Source organism: Eufriesea mexicana, unplaced genomic scaffold (assembly GCF_001483705.2).
Source record: "Eufriesea mexicana isolate 0111107269 unplaced genomic scaffold, ASM148370v2 scaffold4744748180, whole genome shotgun sequence".
Classification (NCBI taxonomy): Eukaryota; Metazoa; Arthropoda; class Insecta; order Hymenoptera; family Apidae; genus Eufriesea; species Eufriesea mexicana.
In genome coordinates, this window is record NW_016907968.1 from 114,967 (window position 1) to 128,807 (window position 13,841).

The following is a 13,841-nucleotide window of genomic DNA, read 5'->3' on the forward strand; positions in this document are numbered from 1 at the left end:
AGACTGTATCTGGTAACTTTTCATAGTGTTATATATACTGATTTTTCATGTATACCATTCATAAGTAGCAGGCGTATCTTATTGGTTACTTGCTACAATATATACTCTAATTGAAAACTGTTCTGTTATTTTTTAGACATATACTTATATTAAAATTATTTTTATTTCTTTATCATTTTTCAAAATAAATAGTAATATTTAATTTTTTATTGTACAAAGATTACATAATAGATTTATATATTCCTCTTCCATAAAATAAAAAAATATATCATAGATTTTGAAATTACAATTGTTGTATTAAGAAACATTTTAAAAGAATACAGGCAATTATTTATGCGATATAAATTTTAGATAACTAGCTAGCTTTAACAAACCTACAAATATTCAGCTTCTTTCTATGTATCACTAGATGGCGGTGTACTTAATTGTTTCGAGTTTTAATATGGTATATTATTAGTCCAAGTTCAACATAACCTTTCCCGTTTGGTGTGTAGTGAGGGACGGTACGTAATTATAGAGAAAATCCAAAATCTTAGTAAAAATCGTTTATGTAATATAAAATATATATATATTAAATTAATATAATTAAATAAAAACTGATTAAATATTTTATATTTTTTAAAAATAGTTTAATGTCACAGTTACATGACAAAAAAATATGTGACGAAATGTATATTGTTGTTATAAATTTGTTTTCATAAGAAAACATCAATTAATTAATTTTATTTTGGGTTTATAATTTTAGTCGTCTAAACTCCTACAAAAATGGCTATTCGACCAGTATATAGGCCTACAATTGTGAAGAAAAGGACGAAAAAGTTTATTCGTCATCAGAGTGATCGTTATAGTAAATTAAAGGTTTGTTATTTATTGCATTATTCATCATTTGTTAACTTTAACAGTTGCAGTAATTACTATATTAAAGTATGTAATATAATATTAGTAAAATAATATTTCAGAGAAATTGGCGTAAACCTAAAGGTATTGACAACAGAGTCCGTAGGCGTTTTAAAGGACAATATTTAATGCCCAATATTGGTTATGGAAGTAACAAGAAAACCCGCCACATGCTACCAACTGGGTTCAGAAAAGTTTTGGTACACAATGTTAAAGTAAGAAAATTAAACTTTTATCCATACTTACTAAAAAGTTAAAATAGAATTCATAAATCAACAGAAATGTTATTGATAAATTCTATATAATTGTATATTGTTATGTTCTAAAATAATTTGTACGTATGTATTATATTTCTTTTGTAAAGAGATACTCATACATATTTTTATAAGGAATATTTTATGGAATATATTTTGTGAATTCAAATAAAGTAGGAAAAGTGATCATTTGGAATAATTGTAATAACATTTATTTTATTGGATGGTTTACAGGAACTAGAAGTTTTAATGATGCAAAACAGAAAATTCTGTGCTGAAATTGCTCATGCTGTGAGCAGTAAAAAACGTAAATCTATAATTGAGCGTGCTCGGCAACTGTCAATAAGAGTGACTAATGCCAATGCAAGATTACGTTCTCAAGAAAATAAATAAGAACATATTCTTACTTGATTTAATAATAAAATATTTAAAGTATATTCTGTTTCTATTTTTAACATTTTTCCTAATTTTTATCTTCTTAATATTATTAAATAAGACTAACACGAACAACATCTTAACATATATGCTAGTACAGAAATGTAAAAACATTCAGATGAAATTATGTGATTCAAAATGTTATAGAAATATTTAATAGCATTTTATAAAATACATAAGTATCATGTGCCAATGAATTCCAATGAACCCTCAAATGCCCTTGCAATGTTTTTTTTTTTATTGTTGAAATTTATTTTCGTTTTCTTTTTCCTGGACTTCATTTGCCTTAAAAAAATACGTTCTCTTATTAAAGTTATTTTTTACTAAATGTAAAAATTTTTAGTTTTATTATAAAAAATATTACTGGATGAAGAAACAAAGTTGATAACCGATTATTTACCGATTTGAAATAGACACTTCGTTCACAAAAGTAATTCGAATTGGAGGGCTATCATGAGAAACATTTACAGTAATTAACTAATCATTTGATACTTGATGAAATAGATAAATAGTTTAGGGTAGAACTTATGCTTATAAAGATTGAAAATAACAAACATTAAGATTTGTTTAAATTCTTTTAAACAATGGTTAGAAATAAGTAAAAATATTATAATAATTTTTTTTTAATAATACATCATAAAAATGATTTATTAAAAATGTATCTATGCTATAATACATTTAATATAAATATTACATTAATCACAATGCATTTTTAAATATAAAATGCGACGATGCTTGAATTTCGTTGAACATCAATGAAAAGGTAAATCGAAAAGTATTTGTCTTATACTTCATATTTGCGTAAAATCTATAACAATAATAATATAATTAAGGAAAACGTTGTTTAACAACTTTTCATACAATGAAAAAGACTACCAATTATACCATCAATGTAAAATAATATGGTAATCCACATAAGTTGCATTATTTAATTTGATATATAATAAATAATATGCATTATTTAATTTGCTTTATATATCCTCTATCCTTTAGGAGATCGTCCAGCGCCTCCTGAGTATAATATACAACAAAGTCAGTTGATGCAACACCTTCAAACACGGCATAAACTGAAGGTTTTAAATTATAGAAAAAGAGTGGTTGCCCTCTTGATGCAAAATCCTTTGTTAAAGTTTCAATTACTGTAGCTGCAGTAAAATCTGCTCCATAAATGTGAGAACAATCGATTACAACTGGCGTTGCTACGTTTAGAGTCCTTTGACTATATTTTGTTACCAAATTTCGTACATAATCAACAGATGGAAAAATTAAACATCGATCAGGCGTTAACATAAGATATCGAATGCCATGACGAGTCTGAAACATAAAATTTGATTTAAATATTTATAAATCTACGAATGATGCAAAAATAGAATGCAATTATATTTTTAAATAAACATTTTTAAATGTACATAAGGTAGTATAATTAATAGATTAAAAAATTGAAAATACGTACAGTAAGTTTTTCCACGGATATCTTTGGCCGTGCAGCATGATATAAAATGAATAAAATATTTATTCCAATACCGCATAAAATTCCAATTTCTAATTGTAATAATAAACACGCAACAAATGTTCCTAATCCAGGAATTAAATCTGACTCTGTAAAGATGTAATATTAAAAAAGATATTAATATTTCGGAAATAATTAAAAATTTTTTTTAATTTATATTTTAAATTGTAAATTTACTTTTAGTTCTCCACATTGGTTTTACGACCTTAACTTCAACCATAAATATTACTGCAGCTATGATAATAGCTGCTAATGTAGTTTTGGGGATATAGCTGAAGTAAGGGGTGAGAAAGAAAAGAGCTATTATTACTAAAGTACCTGGAACAAATGGTGATTATGTCAAACCTATACGTATAAGAAACGCATATAACTTCTTAATTGATAATTATATAAACTTTGTAATTAGATAATCAAGTAGAGTAATTATTTATTAGATTACCAGTATAAATGCCTCCCATTGGTGTTCTTACTCCAGAAGCATTGTTTACTGCACTTCTACTAAGAGATCCTGTACCAGGAAATGCCTGAACAAAAGAATTACCAATGTTTGATATTCCAATTGCTATTAATTCTTGTGTTGCATCAACTGATTTTCCAGTTGCTGAAATAAATACGAAAACCTTTCCTTTTGTTGCATGTAACAAAAACAATACTAATATTATGTAAAATATATGTGTAATGAAAAAAATGATGTATTTGCTTACAAAAGGCTTTGCAAATAGCAATATCTTCCATTAATGAAATAAGCGGTAAAACAAGGATACCGCTTCCCAGATTTGAAACCATATCGATAAATGTTACTGTTGTATGTTCATCTTTGGTATAACTAAATGATGGTAATTGTACATTTGGCATACCTTGTTGTATATGTCCTATAAGAAAGATATTATGTTATCTAATTTTGTTAAGATTTACTAATTATATAATAAGCAATATATTTATATAACTTGATTAAAAAAAAAAAGTCTTAATATCTTTTCTTAATTTCAAATTAAGTGAAATTATTAATCCTAATTTATTGCTCTTACCAACCAATTTGAAGGGAGATTCTTCTCTAAAACAGTATCCCAAGAAACCAGATAATATTACTAAAAGTGCATTTCGCGATGTACCGAACAACCATATGAGTTTGTTTAATACGAGATATTTTGTATTTTGCGCTTCTTTGTCTTTAGGACCAACACTGTAAGATGCTATAAGCTACAAGAAAGAAGCATAAAAAATATCTATTAAGAAATTTGCAAGTTTAATTAATAATTATTCTTTCAATATAGTCATGTATATGTACCCTGAGAAATAAAAGGAGCGCTATACAGGATACTCCAAGCGCCGCATCCCAGGCTGAAGTTTCATGTACATGTTTAATAAGGCTTTTCCACATTTCAAGAAACTGTGAACCTTTTGCGGGGATGCCTAATATATCTTTTACTTGCGACGTTATGATTATCAAAGCTACCGCTGACGTGAATCCAGAGCTGACCGGCCCAGATACAAAATCAATTAAAAATCCTAAAATACATGTAATTGAAAGTAACTTGTACTTATAACAAATGCATTTGTTCATTTATAAATTTACTTTAACAGAAATATTTTTACTATGAATTGTAAATAGACAGCAAATATCGTTGATATTTACCGAGACCAAATATACCCATTATCAGTTCTATCACTCCAGCTAAGAAGCAGAGAAGTATCGCGTGTTGTAATGGTGCATCAAGGTGTGCAATTGTTTGATACGTGAGCAAGGAAGTGATGGCACTAGGTCCCATTGGTGTGTCTTTGCAAGAGCCGAATATAACATAAATAAAGCATCCTAAGAAGCTACCATACAGTCCATGCTGTAAAATATAATTGCATTTGTTAAAAGTTTTCAGTTTCATCTTTACCTTATTTAAATATATCAATCAAATGATTGTTTGACCATACTAACTTGAGGTGGTAAACCCGCTACGTTAGCATACGCTAAAGATTGTGGAATGACAGTTAGGCCTACGGTGATACCCGCGACAAGATCGCCTAGAGCGTCTTGCCCACTATACCTCGGCAACCAATTTAAAATTGGTACCCTTTTGTAAATGGTTTTCTTTGTACAAGCCGATCTACAACGTCGTCTTAATTGATATAACATGGAATGTGTAAAATTGTCTTTGTGTTCTATTCCATAGTCTTCGGATTCTTCTACCACTATAAAAGAAAGTAAAATTATATTTTGCAACAAAATTAACAAGAAATAAAACTATCCTTTGTTTAGTTATTCGATAATTCGGTATTGAAAATAAACAAATTAATCAATCGTTTATTTGTGATCAAGTAAACAAAATAATGAATCATATCACTCGTAGATTTGCAGTTGTTCAAGATCATGCTGTGAAAGTAATCGATATATCAACGTGAAAACGGTATCATATAATTTCTTATTTCTTATTATATATTCAGTTTAAGATAAATTTTACATTTCTTTTTTACTTTATTTTACAAGTTATATATTTATTATAAAATTCGTATATTCGTATATTATTATCTATGTTTGTATTAGTTGTGTATATTATTATCAATAATTCACGTAGAATTGATGGAAGGAAACTTATTTTGCAATGTAAATTAATTAATCGTTTCAATAATACATGTGCTTACAAATAAAGTCCGAGGAACCTTGCATCTCTTGGCGACTTCCATACGAATTATGCTGAATTTGAGAATTGTTCGAATGACCGAGATTCAAACTGTCCCCGGACCCACTCAAACCTTGATTTACGTACACTCCTGTTTTATTTTCTTCATCTGCATCTCCCATACCGTTTGTACTATTCATCCTAGAAATTTAACATTTCGTGTAAATTAGTACAATTATATTAAACACTGCTTTATACAGTAATATCTTCGATATTCAGATTAATGAAGAAGGATGATGAATTGGATAAGAGAATTTTCTCAATCGAATAGAGGAATCCTCGTCCTTCCTTACAATAATTATTTTATTATTTAAAAAGAATCAATTAAAATCACGTAAAGATAATTTGTAATATAGGAGAAATTTATTGTTTAAAATTAACCTCTTCGTATATTAAGTTGCATCGAATTATATTCTCTTTGTATTTCAAAGAATTAAAATATCCTTATTTTAATACCATAAATGCTTTGAGATACATTTACGATTATTATTTCGATAATATATTTACGAAATATATTTAAACATATCGAAATACTTTTGCGATAATCTTATTTGTATTGTTATTTGCATTGTTATTTGCGTATAGTGTCAATTTTACACTAAAGTAATATGCTTTTTGAGTAATAAAATATTTAAATTTGTAAACGTACTGATAACAGGAGTTCTATTATATATAATTGCTATAAATCGTATAAATAAATAAATAGTTCATTTCCGACTGATAAAGTGGAATTCCAATTTAACTAAACATGATGCGAATCAGCACGATGCTAAACGGAGACAATGTATCATCTAGTAACATTCGTTAAATTAACCACGAAATCAAGCGATTGGACTAAATTCGTTACAAGTCCTGTATGCGTGATTTTCTACACGACTCGCTTATGTTCTATGGGTTTCTATTGAACTATATTTAGTTCAACGAATGTAAACAATGAGACGAATCAACATTGACATCATTGGTGGCGAAAACAAATTACATTCTATTGCAACAAGCAAGAGGTGATAGATCGACTCCACTCTAACAACAATGATGGGTTTGATCTAACGATAAGTATGATAAGTCACCTTTAATGAAAAGAAACACTCGTATCTAAGAACCTTCTTTCCTGCATTTCTTTAATTAGTTACATTACGAAACCTGAGTCATATGAATGCGTTGCTAAGTTAACGATAAATTATGTTTGTCGGATAGATTATGATTTATGATATTACAGATAGTCCGTTTGTAGAGGTTTTTTGTTCGACATGATAACATTCGGCTGATAGAAATGTTTCATTGATCAATTATATAATATATAGTAGCACTCTATCGTTCAGCAAATATGTACGTAATGTATACATAAGTTGCTAACAGATATATTTACAGTTCATAAATATATTTACAAATTATATACTATTTTTTTCTTTATTTACCTTTATTTTAGGAACGAGGCGATGTAATATATAACTCTGACGCAATCAACAATCGTGAATTAGAAGGAAATATTAGACAGTGCATTTAAGACTATTTGCAAGATGGTACTTTTCAATTCACGATCTCTTCGACGAAACGTGTTTGAATGCTTGGCTACATGCCATCTCGAGGCAGGGGTGAATCGGAGATTTCTAATTCTTGGGTTCTCAGATCTGACATTAAGTTGTCTATCTAATTAATACCTAATCGTTGTCCTATGTCGATGCCTGTCACAACCACAGAACACGCAAACTGCCTTCCTCCCTAGATCACATTGAATATGTTCGTTCCTTGCATCCTCGCGAAGTATTTAACAATCCGAAATGAATATCTCCTATCTGTTCTGTTCTTTATTCAAGGATTTAAGCACGAGACTCGATAATACAATACATATTTATACCGTTTCTACGTATCCCTTCTTTTTGTTTAAAGAAAGACGAGTCAACAAGTTGCAAGAAAAATCGAGTCGACAGTCGACGAAAGTCGTAAACGGCGAATGAATTTTGCAATCAGGGCTCGTTAATCCGCCTACGGGATCCTGGGATCTCTGGTTATATCGCAGATATCGCGCCTTCGTTTCCAATCTATCAGGTAGAGCGCGCACGCGGCGCAGGGAAGGGAAACGAAAGGAAGAAGAAGGAAAATAAAAAAAAAGAGAAAAAAGAGACGCATTGCTGCGAGAACGCGTGTCACATGATTCGCTCATGCAACCGGTCATTCCGTGCTATCACGTGCTTCTGAATCAACTCTGTCACGCGGTTGTCTCGATCACCGGCACCCAACGACGCGGTATGTAGTTCGAACCGCGTGCTCGCAAATTAATTCATCCGAACCTTGTTTTTCATGCAAATCACAAAGCACGAGCGCGTACAGATCGCGTTGCCACCCATCGTCTCATTTAAATCTTTGCCAGTAAATTATATGCCATATGTTAATAAGTCGGCCTCAACTGGAACTGTTACCGTTGCCTTGAAAGTACGAAACATACGTATGCACTTGCTTGGCCGGCGATTATGGAAAACTATGCGATACAAGCTATCAGACTGGCTTCAACCTCGGGGACTGGAGTACGCAGATGCAGCTGGTTTCTTCTTCGTAATTTGATTTTGACAATTAAGGGAGACGCGTATAGGCGCGCGACACATTTTAATCGGGTCAGAGATGGAAGGTGAGTGGAGGGTTAAAGGTCATTAGGAATGATCTAAAAATGTATCGATAGGCTTATGAGACTTTAATGGAACAATGACATTTTTGATAGGATATTTATTACTTTTGACTTTCTTCGAGGAGAAAAAATGAATAAAATAATATTCATTTATAATGGAAAAAAAGAAGGATGCCAATGAGAAAACAAGTTGATGATGCATCTTCATATCCCGTTCATGGTGGTTTACATTGAAGTATAGAAAAAGGAAATATTTATTATTCGATTAAAATATATCGAAGTAGTTGTTGCAGCGCATACACCGATACGTATTAATTTTATCCGTAGTCAAGAAGTATACATCAAATCATGAAATTAGATCATGAAACAATTAGATATAATATGCTATATTGAAGATGTTCTTTCATCTATAGTATAGAAATAGCTGCTAAAATTCACAGGCCCTTTTAATTCAAATATATTTAATACATTCCCCATAATAATATGGATATAAAATCTAAATTCTAATTACTATACTCATTATATATTTCTTTTATTCTTTATTTTATCTTTCGTTTTATTCAATTGCAATTGAACATATCTAACCAAACATATACATATGTAAATGTCAGGAGATAAATCTTCCAAGACTTAACCTAAGATCTAGATATTTTTAGGTCTCTTCAAGATTTGACTGTAAAATCTGTTTTAGAGTAAGATCTAGATCTGGAGTTAAACAAGACACTGGAACCTTCTTAGATCTACGTGTATCTACTTCGAAAAATTTCCCCTTGTTCTTTATTACTATAATTTCGCATACAATTTTCTCCGCACGCGTACCGTTAACCCTCGCTATACCGTAACTAAATTCACGCGTATATAACTTCAGGACGTAAATTGAATCGCGACATCACAGTGTTTTACACGGGATACCATTTAGCAATATGAAAAGGAACCGTACGTCTTAATTAGAAACGTCAAGGTAAATACCATCGACTATGATCAATGTGCGTATAACAATAATAACGAGTATGATCGACGGTTGTTCTTTCTTCTGTAAATAAGCTGCAATTTCAACGTGTCGCCGTCCCGTCCTTTGACTGATACAAAGATCCAGTCAGCCTGTACAATAGAAGTTAATATGAGCTATTCCGTGGCACGTGCGCCTCGACATCTTACTTAAACGCTTAGTTGCAGGCGATTAAAAGGAGCTCTAAATACTGGCAATAAAGATAGAAGCGAGAAATTGGGAAAATGCTTGCACTCTGCGTGTGATCTCGTATTTCACCGAATTTAAATATCATACTCTATTCAATTCTTTTTTATTAATTCTTGTTTCGCTATTTGTAGTTTTATGAGAAATGTCTGAAGAAAGAAGATGACACAATATCTAAGAAAAAGAAGAAGAATTATGATCCTAATATCAGGAAGAAAAGAAAAGTAGCGTACTTTGATCTAGTTGCGTGTTGCCTTAAGAGAATAAAAAAGTTAACGACATAAATTCATTTAATATTAAATGATATTAATTGCTTCCACATGACAGTGTTCATATAACTTAATTTGAAATTTAAGACGCAATAGACGTAGCGGGACTATACCATTGTTATGACGAATTTCGGTCGACATTCGTACATCTTAATTTTTAGTGTGATCTGTGGATTGGAACAGCGACGATCGAATTCATTATTAGAAATACGCGACTTTCTGGTATGAATATTATTATATATAATACGTAGTTCGATTATTGAAATTGATTAAAACATTCTAAACATTCTTTTCTCATACTTAAATTTTCTTTTGAATTTTCAGGTAATTATCTTTTACTATTTTATTCGAAAATAAAACTCGATAATCAAATCGATGTCGCAGAGAAATCAATTTTAACGCGTGTTTAAAAGATAAAAATAGAAAATAATAAAATTAAAGCGATAATAAAAAGAACTTTGTTTATATACGGTAAGTTCTCACGTGTAAATTGGTACGTAACAATTTGGTCAAAGTTTTTGAGGGACCTGCTGTTTGGCAGGTAAACACATGTTGGCGAGGTTTCGACATTATTTACATAGCTTGAAGAAGAGCGATACAAATTAAACTCGTTGGTACAAGAGCAAGATCTAATAAAGATAATTAATTGAACCGATCGCGATATGGTAACGTTCAATATTTACGTTTTTTCACGTAATCAACATACTTCGTTGATGATTACAAAATTCTGGAATCAAAGAATTGTTTTTCTATCTAATCTATCTTTGTCTAATCTTCTACTTTCGTGACTACTCCTATTTTACCGTTGTATTTATTTTGATATTAGTAACTCGTTAAAATATCTTTCGTTTAATATCAATTGACGCAGGTAAAGTGGAAATTAATTTAAGTAAAATTATTTTTAAATGAATTTTTCAGAGCACGTTTTGCCACCCAATTTCATCGTTTGAATTTAACATCAATCGTTTTATTTTATTACGAGTTCAATCGATACCGTAATTTATTAGCAATATATCGTTAGTAATTTGAAATTTTGCTCCATCGCTCTTTAACAAAAAGCTCTTATTTCCATATGGCATTTAAATGAAAAAAAATGCTTGAAAAGGTGTTACATCTCCGAATTACTTAATACTCAAGCTGCACATCAGGTAATTGAAACTCTCCGTCATTGGAACACATGTCTAGTATGCTACAGTAAGCACAACTGATGGAAACCGGTTTTTTCGTTGTACCACGTAGATTTATATCTATACATAAAAAAGAATTTCGGTGGGTCTAACAGATCGACACGATCTATCCATATTTTATCTAAACACCTTCACAAATACATCCAAAACGAAACTTGAACAAAATTCCAAGACGAAGCATTAGAGCGTTAATAAATTTTGTTATATCATATTCCGGTAAAATGATTTTAAAATTATTTATTGTTTTTATTATGCATTAGAATAAAAAAGGTCAGAAGAAACGTGACAAAAAAGTTGCAAGAAACTACGAGAATACTAACTGAACTCACTTAGAGATCTACGTAGCAAACGATGAGATCGGTTGTTGCTGAGTCTTCAAACGCGCTTCAAAGGATCGAAAGTGAACTTCGTGGCTTCTCGGTGAACAGCGAAACGATCTATGGTCGAAATTTATTTGTTCTTGCATCCGCGACACATTCCAGCCGCGAGCAGGCGAAAAATAATGAAATGAGGAATCACCAACGTGAGTACGAATGATCATATGTAAGAATCGTTATAATCGCATGCAAAAGCGCGCGTTCACTTCGATTAGCGTTTTTCCTCCAGATCTTCCCGACCGGGTCCAGTGACACTTGAGGATCGAGAGAATGACTGACACCGTGAGCTTGGATGAGAAAAAGGTAAAAAACGAGTATGAGAAATAATCACGAAACGGTAATCCGATTTGGAGAGGTCGACGACAAAACTGAATTCACAGCAATACGCGACCGGCCATTTAAATGCGTCGTGCTTCTTCGACAGTTTGTGCCGTGACTTCTTCTCCCCTTCTCCACTAGCCGTCTTTAAGGCAATAACGTCACTGGAGAACAATCCAATCGGAGGCATAAAGGCTCTGCTTCGGGGCCTGTTCGCTTTTCTGCCTATTTCTCGACAGCTTCAAAAGTCTTTCTAACGATTGTCACACTTCGTTCCTCGTAATTACAACGAAACGATACTTATCGTCAAGCCAAACAGAGCAGATATTGTTCGTGCGAGGAGGATCACATTTGTATTTCGACTGATTCGATGAAAGGTGACTTGATTCACGGAACATGATGGAGAGGGAAATAAACAAAGATGTGACATCGAATTCGTGTACCGAGGAAAATTAGTAATATAGTGATATTCATGATATGGTAAGTCGTTTCTTATTTGCCTAAGAAAACGATTAAGATTGTTCTTTACGTTCATTTGAGGTACGAGAATCTTTTTAATCTGGATGTATTTCGAAACTAAACAACTCGATTTATCTCCCCCGAGGTGTAATCTCTTAGAGATCTGGTGGATAATACGTGTTTTATCTTCTGTTAATCCGATCAAGAGAAGATCGTGGCTGCGGTAGCAGATGGTAGGGGTAACCTTTATGGAATAGAGGATAATTTTTTGGACATTATTTATGACCGTATTAACAGTTTCTAAACAATCATTTATCGAAGAAGGATATTGGACGAATGTACACGTACATTATCGGGAAAAAATATTTTGAAAATTCTAGTCCGATAAGACAACATTTTATTTTCCTTTATTTTCATTAAACAATGTTCTTGAATGATCTTAAATACTTATATGATTTTTCAGGAGTGTGAAGGGAATAAGACAGATAAGTAATATATAGGCTTCCCGCAATGATTTACTCGTTTAAAAAAATATGCTCATTGTGTTGATTCGAGGCTTACCAATTCTGAAAAATCATCCCATGTGACTCGCGTCATGGTTTTCACCATTCCTGAGATTACGATACAGATATTCATTGATAATTTCGTTTTTCTTGAGAAATTGCAAAGATATAACATAAATTTCTCGTGAAAAATTGTTCGCAACTAAAGATTGATATGTAGAACATATTCGTGTGAGTTGAAGATTAGAATGTTAGAAAGTAAATGCTAATATTATATGTATAATGTATGATAAACATCTCGAAATGATATATTAGATATATATTTTTTAAATAAAAATATTAAAATTCATTGTATAAATATGTTTTAGAAAAAAAATATCTCTAAATAAAAACAGTAAACAATATAGCATAAATATAATTTTTCCATAACCATATTAAAAAGTATGTTTTTAATACTATCTTTTAAATATTTATTAATGGTTCCTAAAATGTTTTCCATGATTAAGGAAATACCAAAACATACACGTGATGAAAGCATTATGTAATAACTCTTACTCTCGAGGACGTGAATATGCATTATTATCATTATTTTATAACACTGATAAGTTCTCCTAAGTTAGCGTCTGGATTGGATGTCTGAACAGCAAGGTTACGTGTCCTACAAATCTACAATCCTATTTACATATTTACATAAAATTTGAAAAAAGATGCAAAGAGCCAGAAGCTGGTGTAAGTTATGTGAGTATTTCCACAGAATACCATAGTAGGGATTAAGAGGAAATTAATGCTGTGTTCAAAGGTTTTGAGGCAATAGATAAAAAGATAAAACTTGCAATCGACGGGACTGAATGAATGAATGAAACGAAAATAAATTACTTCTTGGGGTTTTTATGTGAATAAAATTTTGTTTTTAATATTAATGAATAGAAATATTAAATTTCGATTAGTATTTCTAAAATGTTCTAAACACGAAGACATACGTAAAGAAAGAAAATGTAAAAGAATCATGACATTTTAAACAGTGACAATCGTAAAAGAATTTAAGAGGTAGGTATGTAAAATAAATAGAAAATAGAAAATGTATCAACACATTATGATCATATTAGTACTTCCGTGTAATGCTGTTTGTATTCATGATACAATTT

At 31.0% G+C, this 13,841-nt stretch overlaps 2 protein-coding genes and 1 long non-coding RNA gene across 6 annotated transcripts; 2 read left to right on the top strand and 1 right to left on the bottom strand.

Moving 5' to 3' along the window:
• The first annotated feature begins 434 nt into the window (after window positions 1–434).
• On the top strand, window positions 435–1,555 carry RpL32 (ribosomal protein L32). The gene is made up of 4 exons (XM_017903214.1): window positions 435–503; window positions 746–858; window positions 960–1,112; window positions 1,386–1,555. Exons 2-4 carry the CDS (start codon window positions 766–768, stop codon window positions 1,542–1,544), a joined length of 405 nt encoding a protein of 134 aa, XP_017758703.1. The 5' UTR covers window positions 435–503; window positions 746–765; the 3' UTR covers window positions 1,545–1,555.
• Window positions 1,556–2,543: 988 nt separating this feature from the next.
• On the bottom strand, window positions 2,544–11,439 carry Esp (Epidermal stripes and patches). Of its 3 annotated transcripts, none has more exons than XM_017903224.1 (11): window positions 11,369–11,439; window positions 5,731–5,909; window positions 5,027–5,280; window positions 4,733–4,934; window positions 4,385–4,605; window positions 4,125–4,296; window positions 3,801–3,968; window positions 3,536–3,697; window positions 3,274–3,414; window positions 3,040–3,185; window positions 2,544–2,900 (listed from the first exon to the last, which is right to left on the bottom strand). In XM_017903224.1, exons 2-11 carry the CDS (start codon window positions 5,906–5,908, stop codon window positions 2,544–2,546), a joined length of 2,001 nt encoding a protein of 666 aa, XP_017758713.1. In that variant the 5' UTR covers window position 5,909; window positions 11,369–11,439. The 3 variants fall into 3 exon arrangements, with proteins under 3 accessions (XP_017758713.1, XP_017758722.1, XP_017758731.1); XM_017903233.1 differs by having other exon boundaries at window positions 11,360–11,418; XM_017903242.1 differs by lacking the exon at window positions 11,369–11,439 and adding an exon at window positions 7,184–7,216.
• Window positions 11,440–11,480: 41 nt separating this feature from the next.
• Window positions 11,481–12,845, top strand: LOC108549951 (uncharacterized). 2 transcript variants are annotated; one of them, XR_001890383.1, is made up of 5 exons: window positions 11,481–11,562; window positions 11,646–11,719; window positions 11,797–12,214; window positions 12,275–12,426; window positions 12,657–12,845. It is a non-coding gene; the product is annotated as an uncharacterized LOC108549951 (long non-coding RNA). The 2 variants fall into 2 exon arrangements; XR_001890382.1 differs by having other exon boundaries at window positions 11,646–12,214.
• Window positions 12,846–13,841: the final 996 nt, after the last annotated feature.